The sequence below is a fragment of the Panulirus ornatus genome, chromosome 14 (genome assembly GCF_036320965.1).
Source record: "Panulirus ornatus isolate Po-2019 chromosome 14, ASM3632096v1, whole genome shotgun sequence".
Lineage (NCBI taxonomy): Eukaryota > Metazoa > Arthropoda > Malacostraca > Decapoda > Palinuridae > Panulirus > Panulirus ornatus.
In genome coordinates this window covers 7,741,240-7,765,693 of record NC_092237.1, presented here as the reverse complement: position 1 = coordinate 7,765,693, position 24,454 = coordinate 7,741,240, and the positions used below count along the sequence as shown (strand labels likewise).

The 24,454-nt window shown below is 36.1% G+C and overlaps 2 protein-coding genes across 2 annotated transcripts; one reads left to right on the top strand and one right to left on the bottom strand.

Moving 5' to 3' along the window:
- Nucleotides 1-509: 509 nt before the first annotated feature.
- On the bottom strand, nucleotides 510-10,840 carry LOC139753265 (uncharacterized). The gene is made up of 6 exons (XM_071669525.1): nucleotides 10,666-10,840; nucleotides 8,322-9,685; nucleotides 7,523-7,695; nucleotides 7,095-7,248; nucleotides 5,974-6,194; nucleotides 510-5,475 (listed from the first exon to the last, which is right to left on the bottom strand). The coding sequence occupies exons 2-6, from the start codon at nucleotides 9,399-9,401 to the stop codon at nucleotides 4,155-4,157; spliced, it is 2,949 nt and encodes a 982-aa protein (XP_071525626.1). The 5' UTR covers nucleotides 9,402-9,685; nucleotides 10,666-10,840; the 3' UTR covers nucleotides 510-4,154.
- A 2,030-nt stretch (nucleotides 10,841-12,870) lies between these two features.
- DZIP1 (DAZ interacting zinc finger protein 1) lies at nucleotides 12,871-23,203 on the top strand. Its single transcript, XM_071669524.1, has 3 exons — nucleotides 12,871-12,998; nucleotides 14,648-15,057; nucleotides 18,199-23,203. The coding sequence occupies exons 2-3, from the start codon at nucleotides 14,698-14,700 to the stop codon at nucleotides 20,779-20,781; spliced, it is 2,943 nt and encodes a 980-aa protein (XP_071525625.1). The 5' UTR covers nucleotides 12,871-12,998; nucleotides 14,648-14,697; the 3' UTR covers nucleotides 20,782-23,203.
- The last annotated feature ends 1,251 nt before the right edge of the window (nucleotides 23,204-24,454 follow it).

The window sequence follows — 24,454 nt, the reverse complement described above, 5'->3', positions numbered from 1 at the left end:
GCAGTGAATGCAAAGGGAATGAACTGTAGAAAGGTAGCACGAGTGAATGAGGTGCTTTGGGCATGTGGAAAGAATGCAAGATGGGGAGTTTACAAGGAGAGTGTTTGATAATATGATTAAAGAGGTTGGTGTGATAGAAAGACCATATGTAACATAGGGAAATAAAGTAGGAGAGAACTGGAGGGAGAGAAAACATGGAAAAATGTGTGGAATGATGTATTTCAGGGAGGCATGTAAGGAGAGGGATAAGTGGAGACTCTTTTGCCATGGGCACTCCATTGATGGGAGTTCTTGGTGGAATGGCTTCAAAAATATAGATAGATAGAAATAAGTACACCACTTATTCAGACAATCAAAGGAGGTTCAATTCATCATTATCATTGCTCTGCCCTTAATTCTGCATGCAACTACTTATCCACATATTTCCTGATTATCACTATCTTTTTATCTCATAAGGGAATAATCTTTCATCATTGTGACGGATGAAACAAAAAATCAAACCAAGGATCTAAAAAATAAATCTTTATGTCTGACAATTTTAAATGCTGTTTTACAAAGTTTATCATAAAAAAGTTATTACACACTTCATAAACTACTTTTAAAGCATAAGGGACATACTGTTTATTCAAACACAAATTCACTTACTCTCCAGCCTTCAGAAACTAGTAGGAATGATAAAATGTATGTATCTGATCCACCCCAAGAAATTAAGGAATGGAGTTAGTGATGAGTGATAGACAGATAACAAAAAAGATATAGAAATGATTAGGGACAGACTGAGCAGTCAGGTAATTAGGCATGGACAGAGGATCTGGGCCTTGAGGTGAGACAGAGAAAGAGAGTCAGTATACAAGAATTGAAAACAAGGGAACCCAGAGCCCCCAGTTGGCTTGAGAGCCCAGTCCATCCCTGGGAATGTTACTGTATGCCTCATCACTTACAGTCATTTAGTCAATGTCAACTTTCCTGAACAACAAAAACATTGCAAAAGAGATTTCTGATATCAAATCTAATGGTACATTTCACTCAACAGTTGCTCTTAAATATATGGTTTAGAAACAATAGCTACACCCACGAACAAGAATTATAATCATCAGTGAACAAGTAATAAGACTTTCTATCTTTATATTGTTATAACTTGTAGATAACACTACCAAGATTTTGAAAATAAAATACATGACATTTCTCTACTGATCATTTTGTCAGTGACAAAAATACACAAGAAACACAAACAGCCTTCTTTTGGGAGATGAAACAAAAGTGATAACAAAAGAAAAGAGAACCAACACTGCAGCACAAAAAAAGTGAATGGATAAAGTTTTGAAGTCAGATTGAAGAGTTAAAAAGCTGGACTGCTTTACACTCAAATTAAGATATGGAGCTAGAGCTACCACAGATGTGACAGGAGTCCTCCACATATAAGATAAGTGTCCTTTGTTTACCTGGAATAAATACTAAGAAAGGAAGAATTGACAGCATTTAGTTTTGAGTAGTTTTTTAAAAGCAAGCTTGGCTAGCTCTGCACAGGGGTATTTTCATGACAGATTGGGTATTTTGGTGATACCAGGTACATTTTTTTAACAAAACAGAGGAACCATGTTTTTTAATTATTGTACAAAACACGATTTCAGAAACATTAAACTACCCTACATTATTTTGCCCCACAGGTAATTCCCATACAAACAAATTTAAAGAACATGGTGAGACAAAACAAAACAATGATCAAGCATGTAATGCTTGGGATCTGATTTAAGTATAAACATGCTGAGTTCTGTCATCACCTTACGAGTAAGCTGGGTTCCTTGTTGAAAGTGACAAAAAAAAAAAAAAAAAAGAAGGAGTAAATGAGTAGGGAAAACAATGTAATATCATTTTGCAAAGTGAAGAACTAGAAATCATGGATGAGTTAGATATTTTGGAGTAAAGTTCAGTAAGAATGGAAGAGGGGAAAATTTAATTTGAAAGCAGAGCCATACTAAAGAAAAAAATTGAAGGTGCACTGAAATCTCTATTAGAAAAAACTAGGTGCAGAGTGAGCAAGTGGCTGCATGAAGAAGCACCTGCCACAACTCTGATATATGAAAATGCAATGCAAGTTTATATAGGTCAAAATGGTTAAAAGTCAGAAAAGTAGTGATGTATAACTTGCACAGTATAAATGGAAGTAAGATGATATATGGAAGAAAGAATGTGAGGATGTAAGGGTGTGAAGATATCATTAGGAAAAAGTATGTGACAGTATTTTGGGATGGTACAGCCATGTAGAACATATGGCAGATGATAAGTAGTTCAAGAAGATATATGGCAGTGTAACATAAACAAAGTACAAGCAGGAGAAGGAGATTGCAGAAGAGACAGAAATAAGCAGACAAAACTAAAATGGGCTAAGGATATTTCACATGAAAGTGCTAAGGGGAATGATGGGATCAGATACACTGAAAAGTATGTAGAGGAATTTGAATGGAGACATTAGTCTCACTTAATGAATTAACAAAACAAATAAAAAAAATACATGGAGCACTTTTATAAATGTGGAAGTCTATGCTTCACTTTCATAGACTGGGCATGGGTTTTGGATGTGCTTGAGAGATTTCAGAGGCAGTAAATACCTAATACACCCTAAGGAATTGGGTGTAGAGCTATGATGATAGGATGATATAACAAAAAACCATGAAAGTTCATCTTCCAAACTTAATATTGTTCCCAGAAGGAAAGATTATTGTGACTAGTACTTACAGAGGTGAACAATTTGGATGATTTGAATATCAGTGGGATAACAAATGGGAAATAAAATGGAAGAAGGTAAAGAGAGTAAAAGTACATTCTCTCAAAAGTAACATAGAGAAATTATTTTGCACAACCACCCCGGTCATGACCCAGTGTGCAGTCTTAAAAGTGAGGCATGAACCTCAATGCATAAATATCCATCTAGAGGCATCACCCAGCTCACATAAACATCTGTCTGTAGGCATTAAGGGGTTAATTTATAAGTACCAACTGCAATTCTCAAACTAATGCCAGAATATAACTTCAACATCCTGTCAGCAAGAACTGGAGTAAACAGAAGATGAGCTGATCATAGCAACACTGGCTTGGATAATAAGCCTAGTCGAACATAACCATTTTGCCTGTGACAGCAACACTATTATGGCAGCTCGCTACAGACCTGGAGCAAACTGATTATGAAATTTAGAGAAAAATATATCACAAAAGTTCAATGATCTTGAGACTAGCTGCCTTATCCAATGACAAAATTAATCATACCATATCATCAGTAAAGATCCTTAATCTTCAACCGGCTACTTTTTCATGTCTTGACAAGTGACTGGACATTTTGAAGGCTGACTGGGCATCTGATACATGAAAACACCCTTACAGACTGTAACGGCACCCACTAAGTGGCCAAAGCTCATCAAACTCAGTGACATACACATAATAAGCATGTGATTTATCTCTCTTTCTCCACTGAGATCTGATAAGCCCATTTCAAAAAACAACAGGTAAAAAGAATTTATCAGCAAGAAGAACAAAGGAGATAATGAAAAAATTGTAATTCAATGCAAAATGAAAAGTAGGCAATAATCAGAAGCACAAAATACACAAAATTTTAGTGGGATATGCACTAACAAGCTGCAAAATGAATAGGCAATAAACACCAGCTGCAAAGAGACAACACTGAAAAGTGAGGGAAATGCCTGACACATAAATATAGAAAAGCAGAGATCAGAATAAATGAAGTCAGAAGAAAAATACATGATATGAAGAGATTGGTATCAAACAAAATTACATATTTGTACAGTAATCAATTGAGTACTATCCCTGCAGGACAAATACAGTATAAAAAATATTCTTTGGAAATTCTGCATCCAACTAGAAGATATCCATGACTAAAATACTGATTAGTCTATTCTATTTACAACCTAATTTGAAAAGAGTTTGCTTATTCTTACTGTTGAAATCCCACAACCATAAGAACTATAACACTGTACAATAAATCAAAAGCTAAGCATTTGGCATCCAGACACTGAAGCTTTTGTTTCATCAAGCATTACAAGGTAACTTCCTTCATCAGTTTATGATCCTTTAAAATAGCTCATTTTTAAACTCTGACACAACATTGTTTGACAGATCCCATAATACATAAAATCACAAGCTCATGATGAGGTGGTGTATGTCCAATTTTGGCTAGACTCTGGAACTGTAACTTCTTGAACATAATAGAAGTACGGTGGAAGTGACAAATGAACAGGGGTAGGAGAACCATCTTGTATAGCTGGTCCCAAGGTTTGATAAGTTGGTGGTGGTATTGTAGCTGTTGCTTGATTATTTCCACTGTGAGGGACAGATGTAACAATGTGTGTGTGAGTTTGATGAGGGTTCTGACTGGTTGATCTAGGAAGTTGTGACACTGCAAGAGTAGGTAAAACATTAGTTGTCAGGCACTGGAGTGCTACTGGGGGCCGTAACTGACGCACATGTTGACTGCCAATATTCTGAGTATTTCTAGGTTTATTTGCAATTCCAGATCCAGTTCCATCTCTCTCAGAGATTACTAAATGCTCTGCTGTTGATTCTGGCATTCCCTGAGCAGGTGATGCTGCTGAAGATAATGGATCTACCAACGGGTCTTGTATGATGAAAGCTGTAGTGGGAGGTGCTTCTGCTATTCCTTCTTGCAGTGTGTGGTGGTTGTTATTCATGTACTGGTTTAGGATGACTTGAAGGGAATGATACATTTCCTGAAGGCTTCCTGCTTCATGGAGGGAGAATGTAAGGCTGCGCAAGGTATCCAACTGTCCTCGAACCATTTCTGCCAAGCTTGAAACCTCTGATTCATCCCTTGGTGCTACATCTGTAGATATGCATTCTCGTCCCTCTAAGCCACCAAGGTTGCCTCTGTCTGGTTCATCTGTGCAGAATGTCTGCACTGCCTCCTGTAATGTTGAGGCTTGCAAGGGCATACTATCTGATATGACATTATCAGAACACATCACCTCGTTTTCACCATTAGATCTAGTTCTCCTATGTTTTCTTTTCTTTCTCTGAATTGTTTCAAAAGTGGTTTGATCACTGGAAACCTTCCGTTTGGCTGATATACCCATTTTCTTACAAAGTGTATAAACAAGATTAGCTATATCTTTAAGTCTTGGATAATATGCTCTGTCATCTGGCTGTGGAACCACTACATCACCAACATGTTGCATCTCTACATGGTTGTCAAGAATGCCCTTTATAACCTTAGGTGCAGTAACCCCTTCACCTACAAGTTCTTTAATTTTACCTGTGATGGAAGGATGAATGCTACGTGATCTACCTTGTAATGGATGATTGTGAACAGAGCTTAACGGAAGAGTTACATGGTAAAGTTCCTCCTTCTCTAATGTCAAACCTTCACTCATGTTCCTTCGGAGAGCTCTCAGCATCACCTTCCGCTCTGAAGCCAGAGCATTATGTGAAACTGCATAGCCTGGGTACCTGTATAAATAATAAAAATAAACGATTAAAAATGAAAATAAAACAAAAAACCTGGAAAATCTAAATATTCAAAGATTGTCATCTCCCCCAAGGGTACACAGCTTCACTTATACACTTGTAGCTAAAAATACCAAGATGAGGCTTTACTATGGTCTCATTACAATTATAAATGAAACCTCTTTCAAACGTTGACTTTACAAGAATGAAATAAAACAAAAAAAAACTGACATCAGCTTCAACCAACAGGACACAATGGAAAAGCACAAACCACGGGAGAATAATTTACCAACTCTTAATGGTAGCAAAACAGCATTTGAACCACATGGAGACTACTAATTAAAAGGCAGGTAATTGCTTGTTTTAAAATAAATCGTCATGTTATTCATCATCATACAAAATCCCTTCAGCACATTATGCTCATTTAGAAATTATACATCTTGAGTCCATGGCATATGGCAGTGTTGTCAAAATGGTTACAAAGACATGCTATGTACTCACTTGATAATAAGTTTCACAGTGATTTTGGCAGTACATGAGGTAAAGGTAACATCTTTGTATCGCTTCTTGGGCACAATATCTTTTATTTCTCCTTTGACTTGGTTAATTTTCCTTTTCTCTGAGTCTTCTGTATGTTCACTAATTCCTTCTTCTTGCACAAAATCCTCCTCTAAACGATCTCTCTGTTGCTTACTTTTTGCTGTGTTCTCTGAGTCTTTTCTCTGAAAGTAAATGAAAGTAAACATCTTCTTTTTTGCTAGTTTCCAGCATGAAAAAAGAAAAGGGAAACTATTTCATAGCATGGGCCAAAATTAGTTAGCTTATCTAAAAACATTCAACAGCTTTTGATAAAGAGGCACATGCTATGACATAGATGTGGGTACTACCACAATTTTAAGTTCAACCCTAAACAAAAGAGTCAAAGCCTTGTATGAACATTCTAATACAATGAAACTTCTTTCTTTCATAAACGTTTGCAATTTTCCGCAAGAGTGAGGTAGTGTCGAGAATATTTGACTGAGCCTTAGGGGATAAAAGATTCTCATTCAGCGTTTTCCTATGTTCCTTCATTTGAATAAAGAGGGAAAAGATCTCCAGCCTCACACTCCTGGCCCTCTCAGATGCCTTCTATGAAATGCAGAAGATACGTGGGTAGTCCTCTTTCTTCCTTATCCCCATGGATGATGACACTGTTATGCTAAACTATCATAGAAAAGGTATTCATGCATCTGATATCTTCATACTATCTTGAATCATATCATAACCACTAAGATAATGGCAATAAGGACTCAGATGCCAACTTTCAGTAAGAATTATAGTATTTCAGAACAAAGACAATATTTTGAACCTTTGTAGACTACATTTCTATCATGAAAATCTTTATGTACCTTCTCAGACTAAATCTTTCCAGTGACAGTCTTTACTTTTGTACACTATATCTACAAGGACAGTTTGGTAGACACTGTGCTAAGAACAATGGGTTTCAAGAACTCAGGTACAGACCAAACATTGAAAAACAAAGGATCCAATAGGCTACAGATAGCATTTCATATCTGAAAATATTTCTTCTCTTTTCAACATGAATTTTTCTTGAAATTAAGCACTTGCACTAGAAAACTTACCTTAATCTTATAGTTCATTCCAAATGCACACTTGAGATCATCAGAGGAAAGAATGGTAAAAGGTACCCCATCAAATTTTATTCGCTGATGATGCCACATTATACGACTAGCCTGTAATCTTGTGCGGTGACGCTGCTGCAAACTGCTCGGATGGCTGTTGGTAATTACAAATTATTTTAAAGCTGTTTGTAATCTGAAACAGAAATACTGAAAGTTCTACATCACTTCTAGACTTACTGTATTTGTGCTTTTCACTGTTTGCCACTTTAATGCATTAAAAAAATTTTTACAAAAAAACAAAGGCTACAAAAATGTTCTTGAAGTCTGTGGTATTGTTGTTTGCTTGCTTATCTTGTATCAGATACATCAAGATAATATCAATGAAGTTCTCTCAATTACCTAGAGTGTATGATATTAATTACAAGTACCTTTTAATGTAGTCACACAGAACACTTCGGGAGTGTCCTTCCAGAGTCTGCTGGAGTATTGCACTGGAGGATGCTACTCCTACTACCCATTTATTATCTAACACTCGCACAGAAGTGAGGCGCTGGGCCCACACTGGAAGATCTTGAATCGACTGCTCATTTACCATGAGATCCTGACAAATAACAAAAACTCCTAAAGCAAGAAAAAATAGGAGTGGATTCAGCATAATGCTTTCACTTTCAAACAAAAGGCACATCTTGTGAGTAAAGCCTTCCTTAACTGAAACTCCAAACCGAATCCATATCATAACCAACTTAAATTCAGAAATTGATTTTTCCAAAAACTTTAGAATTTTTGTTCAAAAAAATAGCCTGCTCATCTGAAAATATTTTTTAGAAAATCTCATAAGTCAACAGAGCCCTTGCTCACTGGGGAAAGTAAAACACCATTTTATGTCCAAATCATCACAAAACATGTGAGCTAGCATGTGCACATTCAGAGGACTAAATGAATATACACCTACTCAACTAGGCCAATGAACTCATATCATGAAAATGGGGCAGTCCAAGTAACCATCTAACTTCAACAATTTTCACTTGACCTTTATCAGACATCATATTGCAGTGTCTTCACTTTCATCTCTGACCTCCTATGAGGTCATTATGAGTATCACTGTCTTTTATTCATATGTGTTTCATGATATGATATTTACATATTTTGTAGGAAAATTATAAAAGTACTGATACTAAAAGACATAGCATAAGTGAAGGCTCTGCAAGTCTCCCACATTGTACTTACCACATTTTTTTCTGTTTTGTTGGCAAGTTTATCCCTTGAAAGAAAATGCATGCATTTTGATCTCTTTACACCAATCTTTCCAATGTTATCAACATCATGAGTATTCTTCCACCTTAGTCTTGCTTTTTTAGCAGATTTTCTCCTTGGTCTGCCTATGTCTTCTGGTTCACTCTCACCTTCTACTATAATGTCATCTGGTGATGCTTTGGTAATCAAAGGACATTCAGACTTTACAAAAACTTTGTGGAAATTCCATCTTGATTCAAAATTAGACAGAGCCTTAGCTTTTGTTCCATCACTGAATTTAGTATTCATATCAGCTACATTTTTTCCTTCCTTATGCTTTCTAGATGTATCCTTCCTAGGAGAAGCATTAAAAATGGAGTCATCTTTATTTCCTTTCAAAAGGGAAGGGTTTCCATCATGTATTCTAGAACCATTTGGAGGTTCACTTGACTGTGTGTTTCCAGGCCCCTGCTCCTGGGTGACCTGTACAAGAAGTTGCTCATCTACTAGATATGATCCTGAGGGAGCCTGAGCTGAAGGATGTTCCTGAACTACCATGTTGCCTTGCAAGTTAACCACTACACAACCTGTCACATCTTCTCCAATAACAATGGTACTGGAATCTACTCCACTACTGGTGCTAAGTGAGGTTAAAACATTTGTAGGTTCATCATTTGTCCCATTTGGAGTATGAGAAGATTGACTCAGATTCTCCTCAAGACTTCTATCTTCACCTACATTTCTGTTTGGTGGTGTACATTCAGAAGAAAGCACTGATGACTCACACTTGACTTTCATTACTAAATCATCTACCTGGGTTGAAACAGGAGTTGCATGGCTGTTCCCTGATGATACCAAGGTAGATACTGGTGATTCAATGTTGTCAAAGCCCTCTGCAAGTGAAGTAGCTGGCACTGGATAATGACCTTGCCTTCTAGTAACTGTTTTTGGTATTCTAACTTTAGAAAGAGACAGTCTTTCAAAAGATAGGGGTACTGCCTCATCAGAATCCAGAGCCACACTTGCAATGGCTGTATCTTTGCTGAGATCAGAAGCTGATATATGATCTGCCATATTTATGGTAATGAAAAAACTGTAAGTACAGAATGGTTATCAGTAAAAGGTCTTGGGATAAGATTTTTAAGATCTTCATTGGTTACCAAAGAATATTTCTGTTGTATTCATGTTCTCGAAGAATGCATCAAGTTGTACAGATCACATTTGTTATTCATATGTCTCTACACATTTTTTTCAATTATTTGTATACAATTCCCATCCAAGCCATCTGATGTAGAGCAGGAGGAGCACTACTGGCAGTGACAAAGGCACCACCAGTATGTAGTACAACAGCCCAAATTCTGAAACACAGAAAGGAAAAAATATATATAATAGATCTAGGAAAAAAACATTTCCATAATGTGTTACTGCATCTTGCTAACTACATTATATATCTAAACTACACCAAGAACAGCAAACCATTTCTCACACTTAAAGTAAGAAGGCACGTAAAATATACTGGCATGCATAAAATCATTAAAAAATGAGGTGCTCTAACGAATACATATCTAATTCTTCTTAAAAGCATAATAATTACAAAATGAAATCAATGATATTCCAAAGAGACATTCAGCATGACCTTAAGCTACATATTTACTTATTTTTTTCCTTCTTCAGTGCAATGCAAAGTCTTCATTAATACTTGTTTGATTGAATATAAAAAAAAATTAACATAAATGAAGTACATATCCCAGAAAATAAAAACACAGTGGGTACTTTATCACAAATATGTCAATAAATCAGCACTGGGGTGAAGGTCAAATGACATCTGCAGATGTTAGCATTACCATAATTATCATCAGGTATTTCGTTCAATTTTTGTAACTACAATCTATCTCTGCATTACTCTGTGGTTAAACAAAGTTGACAGGCCACTGAGGGTACATTTAATTGGTTCAACTAGTTTGTCTTATCACTTTCCCTCTATTTCACGACTATACTGGATATGAGCTCTTTCATGGTTCCTGCTAGAATTTGTTAAACAGAGATTCAACTTTTCCCTCACGACTATACTGGGTATGAGCTCTTTAATGGTTCCTGCTTGAATTTGTTAAACAGAGTTTCAACTTTTCCCTCATCAACATTGATACTTGTATAAAACTCAATATTTGAAAAAAAAAAAAATCTTTCATAGGAAAAGCCAATACCTGCAGTACTAAGTTCGGCAAATGAAGAAGCGAATAATATCGGTATGATACCTTTAGATCCACCGGTGCTGACATATTGGCAAAATAATGAATACCAAAGAAAGATTCACCACGTAATATGGGCATATTTTTACCTTCCATGAAAAATCCTATAATTCGGTGTTTCTATGTCTGAATCAGCTCGCAAGATTCTACTCATTCCTCTTCTTTTGTTCTATGTGTAGTTTATTTCATTTTCTTAATTCTTGGACACCAAATTATCAGAGGTTACCTGTTTGGAAGTTTTGTTGACATAACAGTACGTTCAATGTTGAAATCCGGATTTTGATGCATCCAGAAATTTGGTTTGTATTCCTTAAGGAAATAATTTGAAATGCATTTTTTTTTTTTTTGTCTTCTGTACCTTCTCGATAATTATAAGACGTATAGTTTTTCCCGAAATATTGTGAATTATTGTCCGCATGTACTGAAGCGTGTCACCAGACTGAGCCTGTAAATGCTTACAGCGAGCGAGAAGCAACCTGTCAATGGACAGAAATAAGTAGTCTTATTTAGGTAAACCTTTTCCCCTCAAAGGAGTCCTCCAACATTTCCCTGTTCCTGTGTGGAGTTCAGCCTTGAAGCTGCAGGAACATAATAAGAGAGGTTCTGGGACTACGCAAAAATATTTCAATTGTAATAAGAATGTCTATGGAACCTTATCTTTGGTAAAGTGTGTATTTATGTATCTTCAGTGTACATGTATTTTGCCAGGACATAAAAATGTGAAGCAGCGTTTAAAAAAGCAAAGCAAAGTCCGGGCCTAGCAGCAATGAAATTACTTAAGTTTTAGAATATGACCAGGAGGGCTCTACATTCGTGGGGCCCTATCTATTGAACGTTCTCTACTATCGCGCAACCTTTTAAATTCATGTATGCTGTCTGAATCAACCTAGTCTTATATTATAAAAGTACGTTTCTAGGAGGCAAGTTGTTAGAAGCAGTGAAAAGTTTTTATCGAGGATGTAAGGCATGTGTACGTGTAGGAAGAGAGGAAAGTGATTTGTTCTCAGTGAATGTAGGTTTGCGGCAGGGGTGTGTGATGTCTCCATGGTTGTTTAATTTGTTTATGGATGGGGTTGTTAGGGAGGTAAATGCAAGAGTCCTGGAAAGAGGGGCAAGTATGAAGTCTGTTGGGGATGAGAGAGCTTGGGAAGTGAGTCAGTTGTTGTTCGCTGATGATACAGCGCTGGTGGCTGATTCATGTGAGAAACTGCAGAAGCTGGTGACTGAGTTTGGTAAAGTGTGTGGAAGAAGAAAGTTAAGAGTAAATGTGAATAAGAGCAAGGTTATTAGGTACAGTAGGGTTGAGGGTCAAGTCAATTGGGAGGTGAGTTTGAATGGAGAAAAACTGGAGGAAGTGAAGTGTTTTAGATATCTGGGAGTGGATCTGTCAGCGGATGGAACCATGGAAGCGGAAGTGGATCATAGGGTGGGGGAGGGGGCGAAAATTTTGGGAGCCTTGAAAAATGTGTGGAAGTCGAGAACATTATCTCGGAAAGCAAAAATGGGTATGTTTGAAGGAATAGTGGTTCCAACAATGCTGTATGGTTGCGAGGCGTGGGCTATGGATAGAGTTGTACGCAGGAGGATGGATGTGCTGGAAATGAGATGTTTGAGGACAATGTGTGGTGTGAGGTGGTTTGATCGAGTAAGTAACGTAAGGGTAAGAGAGATGTGTGGAAATAAAAAGAGCGTGGTTGAGAGAGCAGAAGAGGGTGTTTTGAAATGGTTTGGGCACATGGAGAGAATGAGTGAGGAAAGATTGACCAAGAGGATATATGTGTCGGAGGTGGAGGGAACGAGGAGAAGAGGGAGACCAAATTGGAGGTGGAAAGATGGAGTGAAAAAGATTTTGTGTGATCGGGGCCTGAACATGCAGGAGGGTGAAAGGAGGGCAAGGAATAGAGTGAATTGGAGCGATGTGGTCATCTTGCTATCCCTATATCCATCGAAAAAAAAAATTGTCTGTGACATGTTTGTTTCCAAGACTTAGGAGTGATCAGGTCACCCCTCACCCTTCTCTCATTTGGGATACCGTTATTTGATGGGTTATCCGCGCGGAGTTCTCTGATATGAAATTAATTAACTATCACTTAGTTACTCTCTTCACATCAGCAGGCAGCACAGCTCTCATTACAAAGCGAGAACAGCTTTCAAATTTTCATTCTACTATTGCAGCAAAATGAAAACTAATATCAAGAAAGCAGGTTATCATTTACTTATAACATTATATTACTGGGTATATACGAAAGGTCATTGGTAATCAAACTTAAATAAATCTACTTTCTAAAGCTGTATCATGGTCGCCATGGATTCCAAACTTTGTAAATATAAACAAAAGGTGATGATGTCGGGAACGGAGTCTTGAGAGTGGCGGTTATTTATTTTTTCGACAGTAATAAAAGCTCAGCAATGTCACAAGGACGTAAGTACATCGAGCCCTTATAATTGATTCAAGGCCAAGATAATGATGTTCATCATATCGCCAGTGTGTTTAAAATGAAGTTAAAACTGATATATGTTTAAGCTTTGTTGTCTTAATGTTGAATCTAAAACTTCTTGATTAATGATATATTGCCTTGATAAGAATACTAGTATTATACTTGGTGATAATGCTGTTTAGGTTCATCACCTGAACCACATAGAGACGTCACTGATTTTCTTTAGTTGTGACAGGAGTATGAGTAATATGAGAGCGAGGAGTGTGATATGGAACATCATTTTATCATTCTTATAGAAAATGTGGGGTATTAAACGTATAAGTGAAACATACATAAAATTGGTCATTATTCAGCGTAGCTCCGCAACGAAAAACTAGCTTTAGATGTCTACTTATGTTGTAAGTGCATCATATACTTGGTTGTGCTTAAAGAAATATTTGCATAGCATGATTTAACGTATTGTATCACACAAGAATATAACACAAGGCGACAGTAGTAAAGTCAGGAAAATATGGAGTTAAGTAAAGATGAAAGAGGTAATATATATTTAAAAGCATGTATATTTTTTTGCATTATAACTGTGCTTAATCTTTTTTAACCTATTGTTTTGATCTCAAGATTGGTTAGGGTAGGTGTTAAGGTTTGCCAACAAAAGAATTTAAGGTACAATACATGATTGAGAAGTATTTCTCTATCAAAGCTATTTTGATTCTCAGATCTTACAAGATGATATAAAACTTCATAACCTGAATCCAAAAGGGCTTTTGTTTAATGTTAATTGCATGGAGTATATATCTTATATTAATGAAACATAGTCCTTAGAAAATAGGGATGGTTTTGGAACTCAGTTAAAGAAGTCTCCCAGATTGTATTTTTCCAGGAGAGAATTAACTTTCAGATTCTAGTCATTCCTTTGGTAGCTTTAAGAGATTTTCATGTTGGATAGATTATTCTTTCCAAATAGACTACCATGGTAAAATTTCATGGGTAAAGGAAATTGAGAGAGTATGCTTTCATAGTCACCTTCAAACTTATGAAAAACATGTTTTTAAGTTAGCTCACATGCCTTCATCCTATTGCTCTAACTTCCCAAGTGAAGTTGGGTCACCTGGTGACCTGTGTGATGCAAGACAAGTTGATGGCTGTGGAGCATGTGTGAGGAGGAAATATGACAGTGAAATGCCATGGGTAATTGGACAAAGTGAATACATCCCATTGAATGAATACAGCCCAGAGTAGATTTTTTTTCTAATTGGAAGATGATCAGGCACATGTGAAAAGTAAATTCTCCCCTCCTTCTTCACTGTTTTCTCAACAGATTGATACTTTGGATTATAGAGACTGAGAGCCAGAGGAGCCTCCTACCCCTGCATCATTTGCTGCTAAATATTACATATGTTCACGGTTGTATGGGCATTTTAGGTGATATTTCTCAAATGGTGGATCGTTTATGAGCAGAAATTGTCTGTTCTTGAACATTATTTTGTTTTTGCATCATTTGCACAAGCTACAATTGTATGGTCACTTCTTATGTTAGCTTGAGTGTATTGCATGAAAAACTCTAATATTCTATTTAGAATTGAATAAATTGGAAAGATGCTGTTTTAATCATTGCTTTTACACTTATATCCAGGTAAGTTGTGAGGCACATACATCTCTCAAAACTATGCCAAATCAGTCACAATGAAGACAAGGCTAGGAGCAATGTCACCCACTGGGGCTGTAGCCATTCCATCTGCTGTAGAATTCCCCTCCCAGCGACGGGAAAGGGTGGATTGGCACAAACTTGCTTCTGTAGATCTTCACGAATTGTCATCAGGATGTAGCATGGAAGTCCTCCAAGAAAATCTATCGCATGTTACTTTCTGTGATGTGGAATCAGAATTTGATGTCAGAACCAGTGCAGGTCAGCGTAACCTCCTGAAGATGTTCCGCCTAGCTCAGCTCATAATTCAGTATCTCTTCCTTTCCCAAGAATTTCTAGAGACTCAGCTTCAGGAGTCTCAAGAAGAGGTCCTACAAATTACAGAAAAATACCAACAGGTAAGCATTGTTACCTTTGCATGCCCATTAAATGTGTTTTATGTGAAAGTATTTGGTATAATAATCTAAATGATTTCTTCTTTTCTTCACTGTTTGTTCTTGATATGAAAAATCTTTACAGATCCCTTCTGAAATTGAATGCTTGTGGACTCCAGTAACTTTCATTACGTTTTATCTCATTTTTCTCTGCTGTCTTTGATTTTACCTTCTTACATTTTCTTCTTTTTGCCTCTTTTTACATATTTCCTTGATTCTTTACCAACCTTACACTATGCTGTATTGAATTTTTTCATATTTCTTTTCTACTTCGATTACTTTATCCATAGATAATAACTTTTCATATATCTCATCAGCACCATAGCATCATACAGCAAAAAGTAACACCCGCTTCCTATTTTAAGTCTAATTTTTACTGCATTTAATTATATGGTACCACTCATTTAATGAAATTGCTTGTTATAACCTTATTTGCATGTCCCATGCATACAGGTATATAACATCATGGACCACAATATGTGATCACAAGATTTTTGTAATCAAATCAGTTTCAATCAGAATTGGTGAGATTGCTGTTATAAATGAACCTCATCTCATGTTTAAAAATGTAGCCAAGTTAGGCTTCTAGATGTATGTCATATCACTTGCTTTTTAAAATCCTGCAGATTTTTAATCAGATAAAGTGGAGCTACTCCTTTCATTTTTCTAGAGTTCAAGCATGAAGGTAAAGCCAAAACGGTTTGTATGAACATAAGTCTATACTAATGTCTAAGACTGCTCTGGTGACAACTTTGATTTGTCAAGTTGGATTTTTTCATATTGAGTAAGAATGCTTATTTCATGGATATGCCTTATGAATACAAAAATGGATCTAAATTAATCTGCACACACAGACATCCATATCTTTGTCATAATCTTTACTTTCTAGTCAGTAGCTCTGATTTGCTAGTTGGAATTTGATGAAATTAAATTAAAGATAATTACTAACACATTTGATTCTTGGCTGTATTTAAAGTTGGATCTCAATGAAGCACTTTGACATCCATCCTGATATATGTCCTAGATTTTGGTAGTAGGTAGTAGTTGGTAAGCAGCCAATGACCAAGGAGGTATTTTACCGGAACTACCTGCTTGGGTATCAGGAGGGTTAGTGACATTTGCTTTGTGAGCCAGCACTTCAGTGGTTGTCAGGTTACACTCTTCTGACCCAGGTAGCTATCTTTTCTTTCTGCCTCAATAACATGTCAACTACTGGCATTCTGTCCACATAGCATAACTCTTGACAACACCCAACTCACACGGCTCATTCTTCATGACTCTGGATTTTCCAGCAGTAAGCACTATGTGCTAGCCCTGGCTTTTGGCAAAATGGTAGCAGTACATAGAAGTAGTAGGTAGGAACACTTAGGTAGAAGTAGTTGGAAGGAGCATTAGATAGAAGTAGTCAGGAGGAACATTAGGTAGAAGCCTCAGCAAACTGTGCTGGAGTTGTCCTCTGCCACTGGCCTGTTAAGGGTGAGGCACTAAAAGTTAAGAAGTGGCACTGGAGTTCACTAGTCATGGAGACTCTGTTGTTGTGGCCACCCTTCGAGGGAGTGCCAGTTGGAATTGGCATCAGAGATATGGATAGATAGATAGATAAATTTTAGTTTTCAGTCATTTGCTCTGCTAAATGTTTTAGGGTTTTCTCACATGATATATAGATCCTCAGCTCGGGCTTGAATAGAGCTAAATTGTTCATTCATATCCTTGTCTTTATTTATCACTTTAGTTAAACCATGGTGTATTTAATGTAATCCTTGTAAGACTTCTCTTTTTATTTATATTTGACTCATGTTTGAAACTAGTACTGATTTATATATCTACATGCATATTTGCACTCTTTTTTCAGATATATGACTTTCATGAAATGTATTATTCCAACTGTCTGTCAGGATTTGTCCTAATCTGATAATTACCAATTGTCTAGTTCTCTGACTTTTAGACACCTGAATAGAACCTTTTATGGTCTTACATGAATTGGATAAATGAGTATGCCCAAGTTTTGCAGTGGACCTCAGTATGCTAGTATTGGTGTATGAATATTATTTTGCTTCTTTCTTACTAGATAATAAAAATTGAATACTTTCTTGTTATGAATTAGTCATTAGTGTATGTGTGGTTTTTAATGTTGTTAAAATTGTAAAGTTTTCAGTGTCAGTTTTTATAACAAATAATTACCTATTCATTATAATAGTATACTGTAGGTCTTTCATATATTTAAAACAAAATTTAACATGCTTAGTTTTAAAAATATTGTAGATTGGAAGTATTGAATTAGAATAGAATATATTTCCAAAAGCTTTAGAAATATGAAAATGTACTCAGTGAAGTTGCAGATCAGTCATTTGTTTAATGGGCCAGTGACTTTCCTGTAGGGACATAACAAATAGTTTTAAGTAAATAATGAAGGAAGATTTGCTGAGGATTTATGTTATAAAAAAGAAAAGAGATTAAGAGAAATTAATTATCTCCTACTGAAATTAAAGGAATATCTTGTACATTTATGTATTTGTTTTTGAAGGGGCAGGAAGAAGAAAAAATTATGCAAGATAAATATGGGGTGGAAAAGCCTAAAATACATTTACTGCTGAAGATCACTTGATATGTAATGTTACCAAAGCTAATCCATTGATTGATGTCATTGCTATTCTGGTTGAAGTCAGTTCCAGATGAACCCAGGATTGGGCATTAGGTAATGAGCATAGTTACGGAGAGAAACAGTATCGTTTATCAAGCAAGACACATTAGTTCAGTGCACTATACCTTGGGCAAAATCTTTTCATAGGTACTTCTACTAATGCTAAGATTTATTCTTTAATAAATCTTAGTCACTTTTGTTCCACTTAACAATGTGAAATGATTATTTTACATCACATATATTGATTTCTTATACTACAGACTTTGTTGAATCTTACATTATGATTATATAAATTCTCTGGATAGGGGTTGGGAGGTACGTGGATCTGCATTCGTTTTTCTAGTTTTTTCTTATCTAATGTATTTCTGTCAATTTAGATTCCCAGTATAATTATTTTGTTTTTAGCATGTTCTCTTCAGCTGTTGTCTCATTAGTGAGAAGTAACAGATTTTATTTTTCTTCAGGTGAAAGCAAAATTGGTTGAACAGGTTGAAGAAGCCAAGAAAATGAAAATTACAAACAAAAATATGCGTGAAACTGTAAAATGTATTAACTCATTTGCACTTGCTAATGGTATATTCCAATCTCTCAAATGCCCTCTGTGTCCCAAAACTTTTCGTGGACAAGACTTTCTCCAATCCCATTTGTGGAGGAAACACCCTACTCAAGCCAGCAGTGTCCCAATCCCACAGGTCACTCAGATGCCCTCAGCTGTGTCAGGTTCGTTTGTGGGTCCAACAATGAACTCTGAAGCTAAAAACCATGAGCAACCTCACAGCCTTGTTACTCCCCTTCAGTCTGCACCCACTGGGATTTCTTCAAAGACTAATGATGTTGATTCATTTAGATTAGCAGAAATTGAACAAAAATTCAGTATGATGAATGAAAATTTTTTGAAGATTATGAAAGAAATGGAGGAACAAAAGAGATCATTAGAAACAGAAAATGAAAGAAGGCTAGAGGAAGTTAAGAAGGCTTGGGAAGAAAAAGATGATATGGAAAAATCATATAAAAGCCATCTCGAGAAGTTAAGTGAACAGATTGCTAACTTTCAAAAGGGAGACAGAAACACAGTTCCTTCTTTTGATCGAGAGGGATTTGCAGAAGTTATCAAAAAGCAAGCAGAAGAGTTGAAGTTCTTGCAAGCACAGATCCAAAATCAGACTGAGAATAATAGAGTAGAAGAAAGGAGTGAGGATGTTGTGGATGGATTGTCAAATGAACTCCAGGCTCTTAAGAAACAACTGAGTGAACAGAAGAAAAATCACAAGCATTCTTTAAAACAAATACAAGAATCACTACAAAGTGATTATGAGGAAAAACTAAAGTTTGAAAAAATCAAGCTAAGGGAGATGATGAAGGATATAGCTCAACAAGAGGCTTCAATAGCAATTATTTCCCAGAAACCTCCACCATCCCCTAGAACCCCAACAAGAAGAAAACCACCAGTACTAAACAAAGCTACTAAACCATCATCCATGATACATGAACTCCCTGGAACTTCACCAATATCAGAACATTCTGACTCTAGAATTGAGTCAAATATCCATCATATGGATACTTGTGACTCAGATACTGAGTCAGAATCAGAGAGTGAAACTGATACATCACATTGGAACCAAAGTAACTTGAAGGTGAAACGATTTCAGATAAGAAGCTCAAATACAGAAAAAGAAGAAGAAACTCAGGAACAAAAAATGCAAAAGGAAAATAACTTTCATTCTGAACATTCATCTTCTGATTCTTCTGAAGATGATAAAAGTCTTTGTGAAGATGACAGGTCATCTGAATCATTGAATCTAGAAACTTTGTTGAAAGACAATCCACAGTTGTGGAATCAGATGCGGGAAGCAACATCAGATGTTCTTGCTTCAAAGTTGTCATCATTAGGAATAAGTCCATCAACAACTGGCATAAAATCAGAAATTTTGACCTCTTGTTTATCGCATCTGAGAAAAGAAAGAAGGAAGTTTGAGGAAAAATACAATAATTTCTTAGATTTAAGGAAAAGATTAGAAAATGAGATAAGAGCTAAGGTTGATGACAAAATTTATAATGCTGAAGATATATCTGAAATCCAGCCACTTTCAGAAATGCTGAATGGTAATAAAAGCAAAGGAAAACAGTCAGGTGTCCTTTCAAGAGTTGTGAAAAATGTTCGGTCAAGAGTTAAGGAGCAGTCACGGGTTCTCTCTTCAACTGTGTCAAAAACAAGTGAATCTATGAAGCTGGGTGTTAAAGATATGTTTCACTCCAGTAATAAATCAAATGATGATGTCAAAGTCATTTCAGGAACAAGGAGAATTTCTTCTGTCTCACAAGAAAAGGCTGAATCTGAAGTTGACAGTTCAACAGAGACAGAATCAGAAGAGTCAAGTAGTGCTCAGATAGAAATTCATAATGAGACCTCAAAGTCTGTAACAAGAAACCTGTTTAGGGATGAGCCCCTAACAATGGAGTCAGGTGCACGACCGAAACAGGGCAATTATTTTGATAACAAAACCTATGGGCAAGTTGAGGAGAGTGAATCTGACTGGGATTCTGAACCAGAATATGAAAACTGCAAAAAAGAACCACCAAAAAGAACTGACAGTTTGAATATATCAGCAGAATCAGCTGACTTGCACATTATCAGTGGCAACAGTTGGAATCCATCTGAAACAAAGCAAATCAAACTGAAAAAAGCAAGTGGAGAGATGGTAAGCAACCTCACTCGATCCATTGAGCTTCAGTTGAGTGGACGCAAAAAGAACAAACCAGCAGGGGCTGTGGATGTCATGGGTGGCACCACTGTACCAGGCACTAGCCATGAGGGTGGGGGGATTTTAGGGTACTCAAACACTGATCAAAGTTCTCCCTGTGGAAGTCAGCAGCATTTACAAAGTGTGAGTGACTCATCCAATACAGTCCCCACCAGCCTCTGGGGTTCTGTAAGTGCTTCGGAGGGAGGTCATCATAGAGAATCTAAAGCAACAACCGGTAAGATGAAAGCTACAGTGCACTCATGGGATTCAGAGGATGATCTTGACATAAGTGAAATTGAATGATTTTAAAGGGTTTGTATTTGTTGTAAATGAATTAACCACATAATTGACTTTCTGTAAATCATCTATTGGCCAGATTCAGTTTTAAGTTTCCATGTATCTGTGTATCTGTATCATGAATGTCTTTTTCTTGTATGTATAATATTGCAATCATGGTATAGTCTATGTCACATTTTAGGTGCCAACCATTTCCACTTCTTTTGAATACTGAAGACTTAATAGTAGTATTTAAAACATCAACTGAAGATCTTTAGGTTCATATAGCTATCATGAAAATGAAGCAGGTAAGCAATTGTTTGTACAAAGATAGGAAAGTATTGAAACAAAGCAAGTCCAATAAAAGGAATAGTTTGAAAGGAGATTATAAAAAGGTAGGGAAAGGAATAAGGAAAAATAGGGAAATAGAAAAATTACTTGTCCTTTTAGGATACTGTAGAATTTAGAGATGTGTAGGAGACTACCAAGTGTTGCTGCACTTTAAATGTGGTTTAGGAAACACCCATGTTAGAGTATCATTAATTCACCGGCTTGTACCTTTTATTTAAAAGTGGATGTGATATGTCTTAGGAATGAACTTCTTATTGTCTGTAGCTGTTTAAATATCTTACCAAATTTTGAATTTGTTAGCAAAATTAGTGAAGTCAGCTTTAAAGTATGACAATTTACTTTTGGCTATGTTATGTTTGATATTTCTTTTTCTTTCCATCAGTTACGTAGTTGTGTGCATGTGTAATTTTTGAGATAGATATATTTCCCCAATACTTCTTTTTCAGGCTCCTTCAGATTTAAGGCTGCACAATAGTGGAATGATGGAGTGAAAAAGATTTTGAGCAATCAGGGCCTGAACATACAGGAGGGTGAGAGGCATACAAGGAATAGAGTGAATTGGAACGATTTGGTATACTGGGGTCGATGTGCTGTCAATGGACTGAACCAGGGCATGTGAAATGTCTGGGGTAAACAATGGAAAGGTCTGTAGGGCCTGGATGTGGATGGGAAGCTGTGGTTTTGGTGCATTACACATGACAGCTATATTTTACGCCAATACCCTCCCATATATTTTCCCAGGAATACTCAGTAAACTTATACCTACGTAATTTATCCATGGGGATAGGGGAGAAAGAATATTTCCCATGTATTCCCTGCGTATTGTAGAAGGCAACTTAAAGGGGAGGGAGCGGGGTGCTGGAAATCCTCCCCTCCAGTTTTTACTTTACCAAAAGAGGGAACAGAGAAGGGGGCCAGGTGAGGATTTTCTCTCTAAGGCTCAGTCCTCTGTTCTTAACGCTACCTCACTAACGTGGGAAATGGCGAATATGTATGAAAAAAAAATTTATGCATTGTCACCATTTTCCACATCAGTGAGGTAGCAACAGTACTTTAACAAAGGTGCATTAGTAATTCAATGTTTGTAGATTGATAAGCATGATTTTAAATGATGTTGGACAAGGATACTTGCACAAGTATGGTGAATTAATTTGTATACAGTGCTTTTGTCTCAGTCTACACTAAGAAGTAAAGACTGGAAAAAATTTAAATGAAACGTATTGAACATGCCATGTATTTTATAGGTGAAAATGTGTGAGATGTTGAGTAAATGTAATTAATGCATGAACACTTACTGTGTTTGAGGTTGTTTTAAATGGAAAACTTTCTATTTAGTACTGGAGAGAGTACTTAATTATTGCTCTGATCCAAATTTAAGTAATACAAAATTAGGGTGCTTAACTCGAGTTGCAAGTCAGTGGAAATAAGTTTTTTTTCGTCATGTTGGTCAGTATCCTTCGACAAGGGTAGTTAACCGAGCCAGACATCTTTACAGTTAATTGTTGATGTAATGGATATAAATTGCATCTGACTGTTCTTCAGAGTACCATATAACTGTCTTTATAGTTTTAGTACCATATATGAATAAGGAAAAATTGTTCCATTAGGCTTTAACTACAACTGACCATTATTTAAATCCCTATAGGAGATTGTTATGAAGATTGGATATATTCAGTTTCATCACATCTTATTCCATTAAGTCAAATCAAAACATTATTTATTACAAATATACTTCTTATCATAGCCATGAATTGTATTCTAAATGATGCTTGGCCATGTTAGATATTTATTCAAGCATTATATAATGTGCCTGACATTTTATGCTTCCATAATATCCCACTCAAGAGTAGAAATATGTCTTCTAGATATTTATGCTTTTGTACTGAAATAATTCTGTGAAATTGAATCAGCATTTGATGAGCTCTGTGTCAGTAATTTTATTGGAGTTAAATTATTACCAACCACATATTTATTTTCATACAGAGTGATCTTTGTAATGTTGAATTTTATAGCTGCATTTATAAAAAAATTAAGGTTTTTCCATTTTTGACATGTCCAAAAGTTAATGCATATTGTTCGATTTGAAATAAATGACATAGTGAAAACATATTTTACTTCATACCTCAAAACAGAACAAAAAAAATCTATTTGGTATGGTGATATAGCTCTTGAACAGTTACAGTAGTACAGTAGACCTTTTTTCTCCTCCCAAACTCTCTTGCAGAAAATATGTAAGCTTTTCACTTTGGTTAGCTCATAGTTAACGAACAACTCTTGTTTTGCCAGTACTTAAAGTAATTCATATTTCATTTGTTAACTTTATGGGCTCTTAGCATAAATTTACAAGCATTTTCTCTTATCTGTGACTGCCCACAATTTTCAAAGCTGTTTACTCTGTAATTCTAAAGAACTAACATTATATCAATCCCAGGAAAATCACATGAGAAGGATCACAAGACAAGCAAACTGTATTTTGTTAACTTAGGTATACTTTCTTAATTAAAGATACCTAATATCTTAAAGAAAGAATATGATGTATATTTGACCCAACCTGGAATATCCCTCAGCAGCTCGATCTATTTACTAAAGGAGATACACAGAACTGTTAGAGATTAAAGTGAAATAAGGTGAGAGGTGGAAAGTCCTTGAGCTACCCTTACAAGAAGAAAGGAGGATAAGGGGATATGTAATAATAGCCTATGAGTTCTCACATAATCACACTGAAGTTGAAAAGACCATTTGTCTGAAATCTGCAGACTCCACAACAAGAGTTCAAGAGAAGTTACACAAAATATGCTTACAATAACAGAGAGAAATACTTGTGCAACAACATAATGCATACATGGAACACTCTAAGCAGATATTAAATGAATATAAACAAAAGAAAAATTCACAAGTGTAGAGTAGAATTGCAGGATTAAGAGATGGCACCCAACAAGTATAACACTTCTAGCATGCACAAAAAGATAATTACAGGAATGGGACCTAACATGTAAAACTCATGCTCCTGCATGTATAGTATAAGTACTGAACATAGGAAAACCAGTGGCAAGTTAAAGAAGCAATAATAATGAGAAAATACAATAGGTATGAGAGCGGAGGACACATTATATTCATTTTTAGTATATAGCAGCCAAGTGTTGTTACACCCATAAAAGAAACTTGCTTATAGAGGTACAACAAATTAATGTACTCAGCAGAAAGACAGATGAAGAGTTGAATAAGAAACAATGAATGAAAAGAAAATGGTATGTAATTATAGGCTAGTTGAAGAACTGGAGTTTAGAAACAGCTTAAGGGTAATTAAAACACTATTATTAGAAATAGTGACAACCAAAATCTGTTTCAG